Source organism: Nerophis lumbriciformis, linkage group LG32 (genome assembly GCF_033978685.3).
Source record: "Nerophis lumbriciformis linkage group LG32, RoL_Nlum_v2.1, whole genome shotgun sequence".
In the NCBI taxonomy this organism is placed as follows: Eukaryota; Metazoa; Chordata; class Actinopteri; order Syngnathiformes; family Syngnathidae; genus Nerophis; species Nerophis lumbriciformis.
Genome location: NC_084579.2, coordinates 1,179,788 through 1,196,625, shown reverse-complemented (window position 1 = coordinate 1,196,625; position 16,838 = coordinate 1,179,788). Strand labels below are relative to the sequence as shown.

At 43.1% G+C, this 16,838-nt stretch overlaps 1 protein-coding gene across 2 annotated transcripts in view; it reads left to right on the top strand.

Moving 5' to 3' along the window:
• LOC133574736 (PH and SEC7 domain-containing protein 1) overlaps positions 1-15,551 on the top strand; it is a 36,574-nt gene extending 21,023 nt beyond the window's left edge. For both annotated transcript variants that reach the window (XM_072912099.1, XM_072912098.1), the window contains exons 11-17: positions 2,596-2,639; positions 8,962-9,149; positions 9,231-9,301; positions 9,362-9,519; positions 11,738-11,882; positions 13,953-14,096; positions 14,155-15,551. In XM_072912099.1, the coding sequence (XP_072768200.1) occupies positions 2,596-2,639; positions 8,962-9,149; positions 9,231-9,301; positions 9,362-9,519; positions 11,738-11,882; positions 13,953-14,096; positions 14,155-14,379 (975 nt within the window). In that variant the 3' untranslated portion in view covers positions 14,380-15,551. The remainder of the gene's footprint in view (positions 1-2,595; positions 2,640-8,961; positions 9,150-9,230; positions 9,302-9,361; positions 9,520-11,737; positions 11,883-13,952; positions 14,097-14,154) is intronic.
• Positions 15,552-16,838: the final 1,287 nt, after the last annotated feature.

The window sequence follows — 16,838 nt, the reverse complement described above, 5'->3', positions numbered from 1 at the left end:
TCACCAGCTAACTGTCTGATAACTCATCACTAGCTAACTGTCTGATAACTCATCACTAGCTAACTGTCTGCTCACTCATCACTAGCTAACTGTCTGATAACTCATTATTGATAACTGTCTGATAACTCATCACTAGCTAACTGTCTGATAACTCATTATTGATAACTGTCTGATCACTCATCACTAGCTAACTGTCTGATAACTCATCACTAGCTAACTGTCTGATAACTCATCACTAGCTAACTGTCTGCTAACTCATCACTAGCTAACTGTCTGATAACTCATCACTAGCTAACTGTCTGATAACTCATCACTAGCTAACTGTCTGATAACTCATTATTGATAACTGTCTGATAACTCATCACTAGCTAACTGTCTGATAACTCATCACTAGCCAACTGTCTGATAACTCATCACTAGCTAACTGTCTTCTAACTCATCACTAGCTAACTGTCTGATAACTCATCACTAGCCAACTGTCTGATAACTCATCACTAGCTAACTGTCTGATAACTCATCACTAGCTAACTGTCTGATAACTCATCACTAGCTAACTGTCTGCTAACTCATCACTAGCTAACTGTCTGATAACTCATCACTAGCTAACTGTCTGATAACTCATCACTAGCTAACTGTCTGATAACTCATCACTAGCTTATTGACAACTGTGTGCTAACTGATCATTAGCTTATTGATAACTGTCTGCTAACTCATCACTAGCTTATTGATAACTATCTGCTAACTGATCATTAGCTTATTGATAACTGTCTGCTAACTGATCACTATCTTATTGATAACTGTCTGCTAACTGATCACTAGCTTATTGATAACTGTCTGCTAACTGATCACTAGCTTATTGATAACTATCTGCTAACTGATCATTAGCTTATTGATAACTGTCTGCTAACTGATCACTATCTTATTGATAACTGTCTGCTAACTGATCACTAGCTTATTGATAACTGTCTGCTAACTGATCATTAGCTTATTGATAACTGTCTGCTAACTCATCACTAGCTTATTGATAACTATCTGCTAACTGATCATTAGCTTATTGATAACTGTCTGCTAACTGATCACTATCTTATTGATAACTGTCTGCTAACTGATCACTAGCTTATTGATAACTGTCTGCTAACTGATCACTAGCTTATTGATAACTATCTGCTAACTGATCATTAGCTTATTGATAACTGTCTGCTAACTGATCACTATCTTATTGATAACTGTCTGCTAACTGATCACTAGCTTATTGATAACTGTCTGCTAACTGATCATTAGCTTATTGATAACTGTGTGCTAACTGATCACTAGCTCATTGATAACTGTGTGCTAACTGATCATTAGCTTATTGACAACTGTGTGCTAACTGATCATTAGCTTATTGACAACTGTGTGCTAACTGATCATTAGCTTATTGACAACTGTGTGCTAACTGATCGTTAGCTTATTGACAACTGTGTGCTAACTGATTGTTGGCTTATTGACAACTGTGTGCTAACTGATGGCTGGCTGGCTTACTGATAACTGATCACTATTTTATTTTGCTAACTGTTCACTAACTGATCGTTGGCTTATTGCTAACTGATAGTTATTTTATTTTGCTAACTGTTTGCTAATTGATTACTATTTTATTGCTAACTGATCGCTATTTTATTTTGCTAACTGTTTGCTAATTGATCATTATTTTATTGCTAACTGATCGTTGGCTTATTGCTATCTGATCACTATTTTATTTTGCTAACTGACCGCTAATTGTTCACTATCTTGTTGCTAACTGATCGCTGTTTTATTTTGCTAACTGAACGCTAATTGATCACTATCTTATTGCTAACTGATCGCTATTTTATTTTGTTAACTTATCGCTAATTGATCACTATCTTATTGCTAACTGATCGCAATTTTATTTTGTTAACTGATCGCTAATTGATCACTATTTTATTGCTAACTGATCGCTATTTTATTTTGTTAACTGATCACTAATTGATCACTATCTTATTGCTAACTGATAGCTATTTTATTTTGCTAACTGATCATCATTTTTATTTTGCTAACTGATCACTATTTTTATTTTGCTAACTGATCACTATTTTTATTTTGCTAACTGATCGCTAACTGATCACTATCTTATTGTTGACCGATTGCTGGCTTTTTGCTAACAATCGCTAGCTTATTGCTAACTGATCACTAGCTTATTGCTAACTGATCACTATCTGATTGCTGACTGATTATTAGCTTATTGCTAATTGACTACTATGTTATTGCTAGTTGATCGCTATATTATTACTAACCGATCATTTACTGATCACTAGCTTATAGCTAACTGCTGGCTAATTAATTGCTAACTGATCGCTAATTAAATGCTAACTGATCGCTAACTTATTACCAACGGATCGCTAGCTTATTACTAACTGATTGCTAGCTGATTGCTTACTGATTGCTAACAGATATCTAGCTGATCACAAGCTGATCGCTAACTGATCTCTTGCTTATTGTTAATTGATCTGTAGCTTATCCTTTAGCTGATCGATACCTGGTTGCGAGCTTATTGCTAACTGATTGATGGCTAATGTGTTTGTGTTTTTGTTTTTGCAGGCGCTGTACAACTCCATCAAGACCCAGAAGCTGCAATGGACACTGTAAGTCTTAGACACACACACACACACACACACACACACACACACACACACACACACACACACACACAAGGGCAACATTAGCGTGCGAAGGCTGCTATTGTGGATGGCAGCTCCACAGAAGCTGTGAGATGCCAATGAAAGTTGCTTCGTCGCCATGGCGACGGCACCATGGCTACAACTCCATCCTCCCACCTCCCTCTCCCAGAATAGCAGCAAGACGGTCAGAAAGAAGCAAAGTGCCATCTGAGAGCACGTGGAAAACACCGGGGTCATTGTGGACTGGTGGGCGGGGTCCAAAGTGGCGAGGACGAGGACGAGGAGGAGGAGGAGGAGGAGGAGGAGGAGGAGTGCCCGTGTTCTGTTCTGTGGACTTTGCAGAGTGGGAACACTCGGCCCCTCCCCCACTGTCTATTGAGGCAGTGCAGCAGTTACTAGGCAACAGGCTGCGTGCTGATTGGTCCATTTCACTCTTCTATTTTGGACACGGTACCACCTGCTGAGTGAACAACACAATCAGTGACGCATTCTTCCTGCACACACACTCACACACACACACTCACACACACACACACGCGCACTCACACTCACACTCACACGTACACACACACTTACACACACGCACACACACTCACACACACACACACACACACACACTCGTACACTCACACCCACACACACACTCACACGTACACACACAGACACACACTTACACACACTCACACACACACACGTACACACACTCACACACACGTACATACACACACTTACACACGTACACACTCACACACTCATTACACACACTCACACACACACGCACATACACACACTCACTCACACAGGTGTACTTTAAGTATACTTAAGTGTACTTTAAGCATACTTAAATGTACTTTACACATACTTAGGCATACTTAAGTGTACTTAAGCATGCTTACGTGTATTTGAAGCATACTTAAGCAAGCGTCCAAAGGCTGATGAGGCTTTATTGATGTGGGTATGCATATCTATGTGAGGGTATGTATATCTATGTGGAGGGTATGTATATCTATGTGGAGGGTATGTATATCTATGTGAGGGTATGTATATCTATGTGGAGGGTATGTATATCTATGTGGAGGGTATGTATATCTATGTGGAGGGTATGTATATCTATGTGGAGGGTATGTATATCTATGTGAGGGTATGTATATCTATGTGGAGGGTATGTATATCTATGTGGAGGGTATGTATATCTATGTGGAGGGTATGTATATCTATGTGAGGGTATGTAATATCTATGTGGAGGGTATGTATATCTATGTGAAGGGTATATATATCTATGTGGAGGGTATGTATATCTATGTGAAGGGTATATATATCTATGCGGAGGGTATGTATATCTATGTGAAGGGTATATATATCTATGTGGAGGGTATGTATATATATGTGAAGGGTATATATATCTATGTGGAGGGTATATATATATATATATATGTGGAGGGACAGTGTGGAGCCAAGGTAAGGGAAGTGATCTACTGTTTTGAGTGGGACACCATTTACATGGAAGCTGTGGGTGTAAGAAGGTTGGGTAATGAGTTGGGACATGACTTCAGTTTTTTGAATGTTGACCAGGAGACCAAAGGACTGGTACAGAGTGGAAATTGTGTTGAGGGCATGCTGCATGGACTGAGGGTTGTGCGCTAACACTGCACAATCATCCGCGTATTGTAGCTTGCAGATTTGGCAGACCTTGGTCTTGGTGTGGGCTTGGAGACGGCGAATGTTAAAAAGACTCCCATCAAGGCGGTATTCCAGGTGAGCACCGTCTTTGTGATCCAGGCCACGATGGAAGAGGTAGGTGATGGCAGAAAAGAGAAGATTGAAAAGTACTGGTGCCAGGACAGCCTTGCTTCACCCCAACATTTACTTTGAAGAACTCTGACTGGAGTTTTCCAGTGAGGACTCTGGCTTGCATCCCATCATGCAGGATCGAGAGAAACCTGGGTGGTACCCCAAGTCTGGACAGTTGTTTTAAGAGCATCTCACGGTTTATGGTGTCAAACGGTTTGCTGAGGTCCATGAAGGCTATATACAGGTCTTTGCACAGCTCTCTGCTCTTCTCCAGTAACTGCCTTAAGACAAAGACCATGTCGGTGGTGGATTTCGTCTTCCGGAATCCACATTGTGTCTCCGGGAGAGCAGATGTGCTCTCTTGAGCATGATCTTTGCCAGCACTTTGCCTGCGAAGGAAAGAAGGGAAATTCTACGGCTGTTCCCACAGGCTGCTTTGTCACCTTTGTTCTTGTAGATGACCACAATGTTGGCATCCTTCCAGTCCTGTGGGAGGGTCTCATGTGACGTGTAAGAAGATATCTGCCATGCTTAAAAACCTCTGCCGGGATGCCATCAGGTCCAGCGCTTTTGTTGTTTTTCAGGCCCCTGATGGCTTGGCGGGTTTCACAGTACTGTGGTGGAGAGTCAAGGTGAATGATTGGAGGCAGGTCTGGGAGTCCATCCAGGCTGTGGAGGTCAACAGGGTTGGTGTGGTTGAGGAGCGTCTCAAAGTGATTTGCCCAGCCAAAGATCTCGTGACGGTCCTTAAAAAGAGTGGTTCCATCAGCTGAGCAGACAGAGACAAGTGTCCGCTTCCTTGGGCTTTGATGGCATCGTAAAAATCCTGGGTGTTGTTTCAGTCTGCAAGGTTCTGGATCTCGTTAGCCTTCTGCACCCACCAGGTGTCCTCCATGCTCCGGAGGACGCGCTGAGTAGCGGATCTTACGGCAGCAAAGGTGGCTTTCAGGGCAGGACAGGAGGGCTTTATGTGCTTGGTGTTTGGAGTGTAGGAGTAGCTGTATTTCGGCAGAGTTGCAATCAAACCAGTCCTGGTGGCGTTTCCTTGAGTGGCCGAGCGCCACTGTGGCTGAGCTATGGATGGCATCGCGCAGAGCTGGCAGGTGAGGGTGGGGGTGTGCTATCCTCACTCCCATCATCTTCACTCCACCGGGCGGACTTCCAGTGGCATGAGAGACACATGACAACCTTCGGCCTGCTGGAGTTGCAGGGGACTGCCGACTATCTGGTCTTTTGGACTCCACCTATACCTGGCCCCAAGTGCAGATTTGATTTCGGGGTTTTCTCTCCTAGCCAGAGTCCCCTCCCGAGATTACCCACTTGGCAATGGGGCAGTGGTGTGTTGGTAGGACTCTACTGCTGTCTGGCGATTCCCTACCTTTTAGCCTAAGGCAGTGGTTCTCAAACTTTTTTTGTCATCCCCCACTTTGGACAAGGGCGAGTTTTCAAGCCCCACCTGCCCCCATCGCCCCAACAGAACGCTAACGCCAAGCTTAACATTTTCAAATTTATTGAACATCAAGTAACATCAAGTTGTATACATTCAAACTCAATAACATAAAATAACATCAAGTTCAATAATAAATAAAATAACTGTGCAGCTGTGGTATAACTTGCCCATCCATCCATTTTCTACCGCTTATTCCCTTTGTGGTCGCGGGGGGCGCTGGAGCCTATCTCAGCTACAATCGGGCGGAAGGCGTTTTACACCCTGGACAAGTCGCCACCTCATTGCAGGGCCAACACAGATAGACAGACAACATTCACACTCACATCCACACACTAGGGCCAATTTAGTGTTGCCAATCAACTTATCCCCAGGTGCATGTCTTTGGAGGTGGGAGGAAGCCGGAGTACCCGGAGGGAACCCACGCAGTCACGGGGAGAACATGCAAACTCCACGCAGAAAGATCCCGAGCCCGGGATTGAACCCAAGACTACTCAGGACCTTCGTATTGTGAGGCAGATGCACTAACCCCTCTTGCACCGTGCTGCCTGGTATAACTTGCATAAAATTCAATAATAAATAAAATAACTTGCATCAAGTTCAATAATAAATAAAACAAAAGTGTTATAACTTGCATCAAGTTCAATAATAAATCAAAAAAAGTGTTATAACTTGCATCAAGTTCAATAATAAATCAAAAAAAGTGTTATAACTTGCATCAAGTTCAATAATAAATCAAATAAAAGTGTTATAACTTGCATCAAGTTCAATAATAAATCATATAACTTGCATCAAGTTCAAAATAAATAAAATAAAAGTGCCACTTTGCAATCTTTGCAAAAAAAAAGGAGAAGCTATGCATTTGGGAAGACAGGGCAAGTGACAGCACTTTGCCCCGGGAGAGCCACCTTGCTTCACTGTGAAACACATACTTGCCAACCCTCCCGGATTTTCCGGTAGACTCCCGAAATTCAGCGCTTCTCCCGAAAACCATATTTTCTCCCGAAAATCTCCCGAAATTCAGGCGTACCTGAGTGACGTGTCGACAGCATGTTTTCACGTCCGCTTTCCCACAATATAAACTGCGTGCCTGCCCAATCACGTTATAACTGTAGAATGATCGAGGGCGAGTTCTTGGTTTCTTATGTGGGTTTATTGTTAGGCAGTTTCATTAACGTCCTCCCAGCATGGCAACAACACACAACAACAGCAGTCACGTTTTCGTCTACCGTAAAGCAGTTCGTCTGCCGTAAACAGCAATGTTGTGACACTCTTAAACAGGGCAATACTGCCATCTAATGTACATGCATATGTGACAATAACATCTAGGGCTTTTAGAGAGTGCAGTGCACAACTGCGCACACAACAAGGAGACGAAGCAGAATTCATCATCAGAGAGGGTGTTCAGGATGGTTAGAAAAATAATGACAGAGAATAGAACAAGGATGGACAATTCAACCCTTAACTCAACAATGAGTAGATGAGTGTTATGTGTGTGTATATGTGTAAATAAATGAACATTGAAATTCAAGTATTTCTCTTATTTATATATATATATATATATATATATATATATATATATATATATATATATATAGCTAGAATTCATTGAAAGTCAAGTATTTATTTTATATATATATATATATATATATATATATATATATATATATATATATATATGTGTGTGTGTGTGTGAAATACTTGACTTGGTGAATTCTAGCTGTAAATATACTCCTCCCCTCTTAACCACGCCCCCACCCCCAACCGCGCCCCCCACCCCCACCTCCCAAAATCGGAGGTCTCAAGGTTGGCAAGTATGGTGAAACAGCACGGCTGTATGATCAGCTCCCATTTCCTCACACAGTGCAGAGAATAGTCGCGCTTTCAGTGGTCGTGTTTTGATCAAATTTACCGCGCTCACATCTGTTAAAACCTCATTGAGTTCGGGGCTGAGCTGCCTTGACGCGAGTGCTTCCCGGTGAATGACACAGTGTGTCCAATGCGCATTTGGCGCAACCCTCTTTATTAGAGCCTGCAGCTTGTTTCTTGACCCTGCCATGGTCATTGCGCCATCAGAGCAAAAGCCCACACAGTTTTCCCATTTAAGGTCGTGTTCTTTGAGGAAACTGTCCATTATCTTGAACAGCTCATCAGCAGAGGCTCTATTTTTGATATATTTGCAAAACAGCAAATCCTCGCACAGTGACTCGCCATTCACAAAGCGGACGTATGCGATGAACAGGCAGTCTTTATTGCTGTCAGTAGCTTCGTCCACTTGTAAAGCAAAACGACTTTCTTTTCATTTGTCTCCGAGTTGTTCCTCAAGATCACTTGCAATGTCGCATATACGTCTCGCAACTGTGTCGTTTGACAGTGGGACAGCTTTTCATTTTGCTGCGCTTGTCTCGTCAAGTTTGTTCCGCTTAGCCCCGCCCCCATTAGTTACTGTTGCTATGTCTGTCAAACTTTTGCTCCTACCTAGACATGTAAAGCCTACAGGAAAAATAAGTAATTTACATTTATTTATAAAGCGGATTTCACAGACAGAATCACAAAGTGATTTACAGTGTGTATAGAAAATGAAAGCATAGTAAAAAAAAAAAATCTAAAAAAAAAAAAAAAAAAATTAAAGTGAAATTCCCTCCCGTTCCTCGCGCCCCACCTGTCATGTCTCTATTCCCCACCAGTGGGGCGCGCCCCACACTTTGAGAAACGCTGGCCTAAGGTCACAGGACCTCAGTTACTGTGTGCTGCCACGAGGAGGCAAGGAAGGGGTCTTGGTGAAGGAGAGACCTCAGAAGTCTTAAACGCTTGGCTTCCTTTACCCAAGCTGGGTTGGTCAGCAGCAGGAACTAAGGGAGGGGGTCACATGCATGCAACGTCTCTCTAGCATGCTGCATCACTACACCCTGCCAGCTAAGCCACAACACACACACACACACACACACACACACACACACACACACAGCTGCAGATGCTGTGTAGTTTCCATGGCGACAAGCAGCCACAAGGCCCATTATGAGTGACACGTGTTTGTGGTCTCCATAGCGACGAGGAGGAACTGCGCAAGTCCTTCTCAGAGCTGGGGGACAGCTTGGGCGACTGCTCCAGATCCACCAAGATGGCAGGCGGCGGGCAGGCGGCACCAGAGGACACGCCTCCGTTACCCGGAACATCCATGTATAAAAACGGATTCCTGGTGCGCAAAGTGCACGCAGACTCTGACGGCAAGAGAAGTATGATGATGATGTGACGATGATGAAGATGATGATGTCGCATACACACACACAAATTGTGCCATGTGTTTGTGGTGTCAGCGCCGAGGGGAAAGCGAGGCTGGAAGACTTTCTACGCCATCTTGAAGGGACTCATTCTCTACCTGCAGAAGGTGAGTCACCTGCAAATGCTAACGCTAACAGCCGCTGACCCCTCCCCCCGCCGTCTTCAGGGCGAGTACCGAGCCGACAAGCCGCTGTCGGACCACGACCTGAAGAACGCCGTGTCCATCCATCACTCGCTCGCCATCAGAGCCTGCGACTACAACAAACGTGCCAACGTCTTCTACCTGCGCACCGCCGACTGGAAGCTCCTCCTCTTCCAGGCGCCGTGAGTCTCTCATTCTGTGTCTGTCTGTGTGTGTGTGTGTGTGTGTGTGTGTGTGTGTGTGTGTGTGTGTGTGTGTGTGTGTGTGTGTGTGCGTGCGCACATAGTAACCACTGATGCAAATATGGGTTCATGTTGCGACATTACAAGTGCATGGATGTGTGTGTGCTCAGCAAGTTGTCCTTCCACATGATCCATCCAACATCCTTTCAGAAGGCAATCATTGATACTCAAATAGCAAAACATTGGATTTAAGAAGGGCAGACTTGATATTAACTTTAACACTTTTAATGATAAGGATGTGGAATTTAAGTCTGTCTGTCCATAAAAATTAAAATGGATGTCTGAGAAAAGTCACAACAAATACAAACAATATCATAAATGACAACCATGGTTTCTCCTTAATGAACTCATGGTGGCGCTCCACCACAGCAAAATTAAATAATGGATGTATTAATAATAGAACCCTTTAATCTCCTTTCTAATGAGTTAAATTTTCTTATTAAAGAAATTCATAAAGTCATCTGCCGAGTGGGTGGAGCTACTGGGAGGAGTCCCTTGTTGGGTTAGTGATGCTACTGTACTAAACAAATATTTAGGATGGTTTTTATTGAGGGGGATGAGATTTGAGTAGTAATTAGCTTTAGCTAAGGTAAGCATGCACTTATAAGTTATTAAACTACCACTCCATGCTTGATGGAAAACCTCAAGTTTAGTCGGAGTAGGTCTTTTGTATTACCGTTGTGATGCGTGGGTTCATTTATTATTTGTGTAAGACCACAGCTATCAATTATAGTCTGGAGCGCCACGCACGGAGGGTCTGATGGGGGATTCATATGGATATTAAAGTCCAGTTAAGTCCTGTGATGGAGACAGGACTTGAACCAGTTAAGTCCAGTTAAGTCCTGTGATGGAGACAGGACTTGAACCAGTTAAGTCCAGTTAAGTCCTGTGATGGAGACAGGACTTGAACCAGTTAAGTCCTGTTAAGTCCTGTGATGGAGACAGGACTTGAACCAGTTAAGTCCAGTTAAGTCCTGTGATGGAGACAGGACTTGAACTAGTTAAGTCCAGTTAAGTCCTGTGATGGAGACAGGACTTGAACCAGTTAAGTCCAGTTAAGTCCTGTGATGGAGACAGGACTTGAACCAGTTAAGTCCAGTTAAGTCCTGTGATGGAGACAGGACTTGAACTAGTTAAGTCCAGTTAAGTCCTGTGATGAAGACAGGACTTGAACTAGTTAAGTCCTGTTAAGTCCTGTGATGGAGACAGGACTTGAACCAGTTAAGTCCAGTTAAGTCCTGTGATGGAGACAGGACTTGAACCAGTTAAGTCCTGTTAAGTCCTGTGATGGAGACAGGACTTGAACCAGTTAAGTCCTGTTAAGTCCTGTGATGGAGACAGGACTTGAACCAGTTAAGTCCAGTTAAGTCCTGTGATGGAGACAGGACTTGAACTAGTTAAGTCCAGTTAAGTCCTGTGATGAAGACAGGACTTGAACTAGTTAAGTCCTGTTAAGTCCTGTGATGGAGACAGGACTTGAACCAGTTAAGTCCTGTGATGGAGACAGGACTTGAACCAGTTAAGTCCAGTTAAGTCCTGTGATGGAGACAGGACTTGAACTAGTTAAGTCCAGTTAAGTCCTGTGATGGAGACAGGACTTGAACTAGTTAAGTCCAGTTAAGTCCTGTGATGGAGACAGGACTTGAACTAGTTAAGTCCAGTTAAGTCCTGTGATGGAGACAGGACTTGAACTAGTTAAGTCCAGTTAAGTCCTGTGATGGAGACAGGACTTGAACTAGTTAAGTCCAGTTAAGTCCTGTGATGGAGACAGGACTTGAACTAGTTAAGACCTGCAGCAGATATTCCCACCCAGTGTTCATTTAATTGTTTAATTTAGTTGTTATTATTATTATTATTATTATTATTGTTATTCTTATTATTATTATTACTACTATTATTATTATAATTATTATTATTATTGTTATTATTATTATTATTATTGTTACTATTCTTAGTATTATTATCACACACACACACACACACACTCACAAACACACACACTCCTTTGACCCACGTAATCAAGCTCTGTGTGTGTGTGTGTGTGTGTGTGTGTGTGTGTGTGTGTGTGTGTGTGTGTGTGTGTGTGTGTGTGTGTGTGTGTGTGTGTGTGTGTGTGTGTGTGTGTGTGTGTGTGTGTGTGTGTGTGTGTGTGTAACAGGAGTGCAGAGCAGATGCAGTCGTGGATTACTCGCATCAACACGGTGGCGGCCATGTTTTCAGCTCCGCCCTTCCCACCAGCTACATACTCCCAAAAGAAGTTCAGCCGACCGCTGTTGCCTGGAACCTTGTCTAAACTGCCTGAGGTAGACTGACACTAACAACACACTAACGACACACTAACGACACATTAATGACACATTAATGACACACTAACAACACACTAACGACACACTAACGACACACTAACGACACACTATCGACACACTAACGACACACTAACGACACATTAACAACACACGAATGACACACTAACGACACACTAATTACACACTAACGACACATTAACAACACACTAACAACACACTAACGACACACTAATGACATACTAACGTCACATTAACAGCACACTAACGACACACTATCGACACACTAACGACACACTAACGACACACTAATGACACACTAACGTCACATTAACAGCACACTAACGACACACTATCGACACACTAACGACACACTAACGACACACTAACGATACACTAATGACACACTGACACACTAACGACACACTAACGACACACTAACGACACACTAACGACACACTAACAACACACTAACGACACACTAATGACACATTAATGACACATTAACAACACACTAACGACACACTAACGACACACTAACGACACACTAACGACACACTAACAACACACTAACGACACACTATCGACACACTATCGACACACTAACGACACACTAACGACACACTAACGACACATTAACGACACACTAACAACACACTAACGACACACTAATGACATACTAACGTCACATTAACAGCACACTAACGACACACTATCGACACACTAACGACACACTAACGACACACTAATGACACACTAACGACACATTAACAACACACTAACAACACACTAACGACACACTAATGACATACTAACGTCACATTAACAGCACACTAACGACACACTATCGACACACTAACGACACACTAACGACACACTAATGACACACTAACGTCACATTAACAGCACACTAACGACACACTAACGACACACTAACGACACACTAACGATACACTAATGACACACTGACACACTAACGACACACTAACGACACACTAACGACACACTAACGACACACTAACGACACACTAATGACAAACTAACGACACACTAATGACACACTAACGACACACTAACAATACACTAATGACACACTAACGACACACTAACGATACACTAATGTCATGCTAACGACACACTCACAACACACTAATGACACACTAATTGAAAGCTAATGACACACTAATGACACGCTAATGATACAATAATGACACACTAATGACACACTAATTGAAAGCTAATGACACACTGAAGACACACTAATGACATGCTAACGACACATTAACAGCACACTAACGACACACTATCGACACACTAACGACACACTAACGACACACTAACGACACATTAACGATACACTAATGACACACTAACGACACACTAACGACACACTAACGACACACTAACGACACATTAACGACACACTAACGACACACTAATGACACACTAACGACACACTAACGACACACTAACGACACACTAACGACACACTAACGACACACTAATGTCACATTAACGACACACTAACGACACACTAACGACACACTAATGACACACTAACGACACGTTAACAACACATTAACGACACACTAATGACACACTAACGACACACTAACGACACACTAACGACACATTAACAACACACTAATGACAAACTAACGACACACTAATGACACACTAACGACACACTAACGATACACTAATGACACACTAACGACACACTAACGATACACTAATGTCATGCTAACGACACACTCACGACACACTAATGACACACTAATTGAAAGCTAATGACACACTAATGACACGCTAATGATACAATAATGACACACTAATGACACACTAATTGAAAGCTAATGACACACTGAAGACACACTAATGACATGCTAATGACACACTAATGACATGCTAACGACACACTAAAGACATGCTAATGACACACTAATGACACGTTAATGATACAATAATGACACGCTAATGATACAATAATGACACACTAATGACATGCTAACGACACACTAAAGACACGCTAACGACACACTAATGAGGCGGAGTCACTCGTACTTGTAGGAGGAGCAGATCCGGTCCCACGAGGCTCGCTTCCGCGCCGTCTCCTCAGAGCTGGCCGAGCTGCGCTCTTACCCCCCTGACCGCAAGGTTAAAGGTCGCGAGCTGGACGAGTATCGGCAGAGAGACGAGTATCTGGACTTTGAGGTAAGTCGGCATGCGTGGCGGTCGGCCTCCTTCGTACCCTGACCTTTGACACCTGCAGAAAAGGCGTTACGAGACCTACGTGGCGCTGCTGCGGGCCAAGATGCGGAGCGGCGAGGAGGACCTGTCCACGCTGGAGTGGCAGCTGCTGGAGGAGGGCGGTCTTCAGCGGGCCCAGTCCAGCCCCACCCTGCAGGACGCCAAGCCGGGCCAGTCCAGCCCCCCCCTGCAGGACAGCACACGTGAGGGCCAGAGACACAGCTACCGCCAGGCCGTGAAGAAGTGAGGCGGACACGCTGCTTGGCTTTTATTTGGCACCCTGCGGCAGGAGCCAGGGTCCACACGACGCCCTCGCCAACGCCGTGCCCAGCACCCGGGTCACGTGATTGGCTGGGCGAGGACTATGGCGCCCAATGTGGCGCATGGCGAGAACAGGAAGGTGCTGATGAGAAACACAAACTTTTCTTTCCGCCATATTTGTCATGTTGGAGCTTCTTGCTTTCGCCGCCATCTCGTCGCACTTCCTCCCTTCTCTTTGGTTGCCATGACGGCCAGCTGTCAATCATTATGTCCACTTCAAAACTTCTGTCGTCCACTTGTCTGCCCGGTTACCGTGGTTACCACCCCGGAGGCAGCTTGCTGAATGTTGCTGTAAATAAAGCATGATGGCGATGATTGAACGACGAGAATGTTTTTCGTCTTTCTGCTTTTATTTTGTCCAGCTAAGAAAAATGTTGAATAAAACGCTTGAAGAAGTTGAGTGTTGGAACCATAGACATGTTCTAAGAGTACGCAGCATGGAGCGCTACTGCCTACTGGCGCTGACGAGACGCGGGCCGCCATCTTGGAGTGGTGATCAGTGCAATTCATTTGGCAGGAGCAATGAAGTGTCATTCATCTTACCTCACACGCTTTTTTGTCATACGTGTAGCTATGATAAAGGACACATGTTTTATTATTCATAGTTTGCTTAACACTAATAGAATATTCTTATATGCTAGAAGGGACCAGACGTCCCAGATCAAAACTGGGAATATAATCCCAGAGAAGGGTCAGCTATTTTGAAGTTGAAGAAACAATATGATGAGGTTATATATACATGCTACATAAACAATACATTAGATATCTATAGACTGTATCTCTGTTGCTGCAGCAGCAGAGAGTTGATTCTGTCTTGACACTTTGTATTGATATTTTCTATTACATTCTTCCCTTAAATGATCATGTTTACAGTCATTGTTTTATATGTATTTTTGATGTATGTCGCTTTGGATAAAAGCGTCTGCCAAATACTTCAACATAAACATATATAAACACCTGAAAGTGTGGCCATGGATGAAGTGCTGGCTGTCCAGAGTCGGGACCCGGGGTGGACCGCTCGCCTGTGCATCGGTTGGGAACATCTCTGCGCTGCTGACCCGTCTCCGCTCGGGATGGTGTCCTGCTGGCCCCACTATGGACTGGACTCTTACTATTATGTTGGATCCACTATGGACTGGACTCTCACAATATTATGTCAGACCCACTCGACATCCATTGCATTTGGTCTCCCCTAGAGGGGGGGGGGGGGGGTTACCCACATATACGGTCCTCTCCAAGGTTTCTCATAGTCATTCACATCGACGTCCCACTGGGGTGAGTTTTTCCTTGCCCTTATGTGGGTTCTGTACCGAGGATGTCGTTGTGGCTTGTGCAGCCCTTTGAGACACTTGTGATTTAGGGCTATATAAATAAACATTGATTGATTGATTGATTGAAAGTCTTTATATCAGCTAAAACCACCAATCTGTTTCACTGGATTCAGAATAAAAGCAAATTCTGTTTTACCCAACAATGTTAGTATTTGAATATTGTTACTTGAAGACTTATTACTGGTTACAATTATACTGTTAAAAAAGTATTGTCTTATACTTTGCCTAAAATGAGAATGCATCATAATCAGCGGCGGTTGGTGAATTTTGTTTTAGGTGTCACAATCATTTATTTCAACTTTATGTTATTCAAGTATGACATTTTTAAATGTAATTAATTTCATTGACAAGACATTCTATTATGGTCATACTCTTGTTTGCTAGCGGCTAGGATTTCAGTACTATTGAAGATCTTTGCTCTTTCTCAACTCTGTGCTAATATTCTTTTCACAAAATACAACCAATAGTACGTTAATGTTAAATCTTACTTGTGAAAAGTAATCCCCCGATTCCTATTTTCAACAGTCCGCTCATTTGAGCAGGAAAACGCTGAACACCATCTTTGTTTTCTACCTGTCAACTGTCAGTTTAGCATCTTTGTTTTCTACCTGTCAACTGTCAGTTTAGCATCTTTGTTTTCTAGCTGTCAACTGTCAGTTTAGCATCTTTGTTTTCTACCTGTCAACTGTCAGTTTAGCATCTTTGTTTTCTACCTGTCAACTGTCAGTTTAGCATCTTTGTTTTCTAGCTGTCAACTGTCAGTTTAGCTTCTTTGTTTTCTACCTGTCAACTGTCAGTTTAGCATCTTTGTTTTCTACCTGTCAACTGTCAGTTTAGCATCTTTGTTTTCTAGCTGTCAACTGTCAGTTTAGCATCTTTGTTTTCTACCTGTCAACTGTCAGTTTAGCATCTTTGTTTTCTACCTGTCAACTGTCAGTTTAGCATCTTTGTTTTCTAGCTGTCAACTGTCAGTTTAGCTTCTTTGTTTTCTACCTGTCAACTGTCAGTTTAGCATCTTTGTTTTCTACCTGTCAACTGTCAGTTTAGCATATTT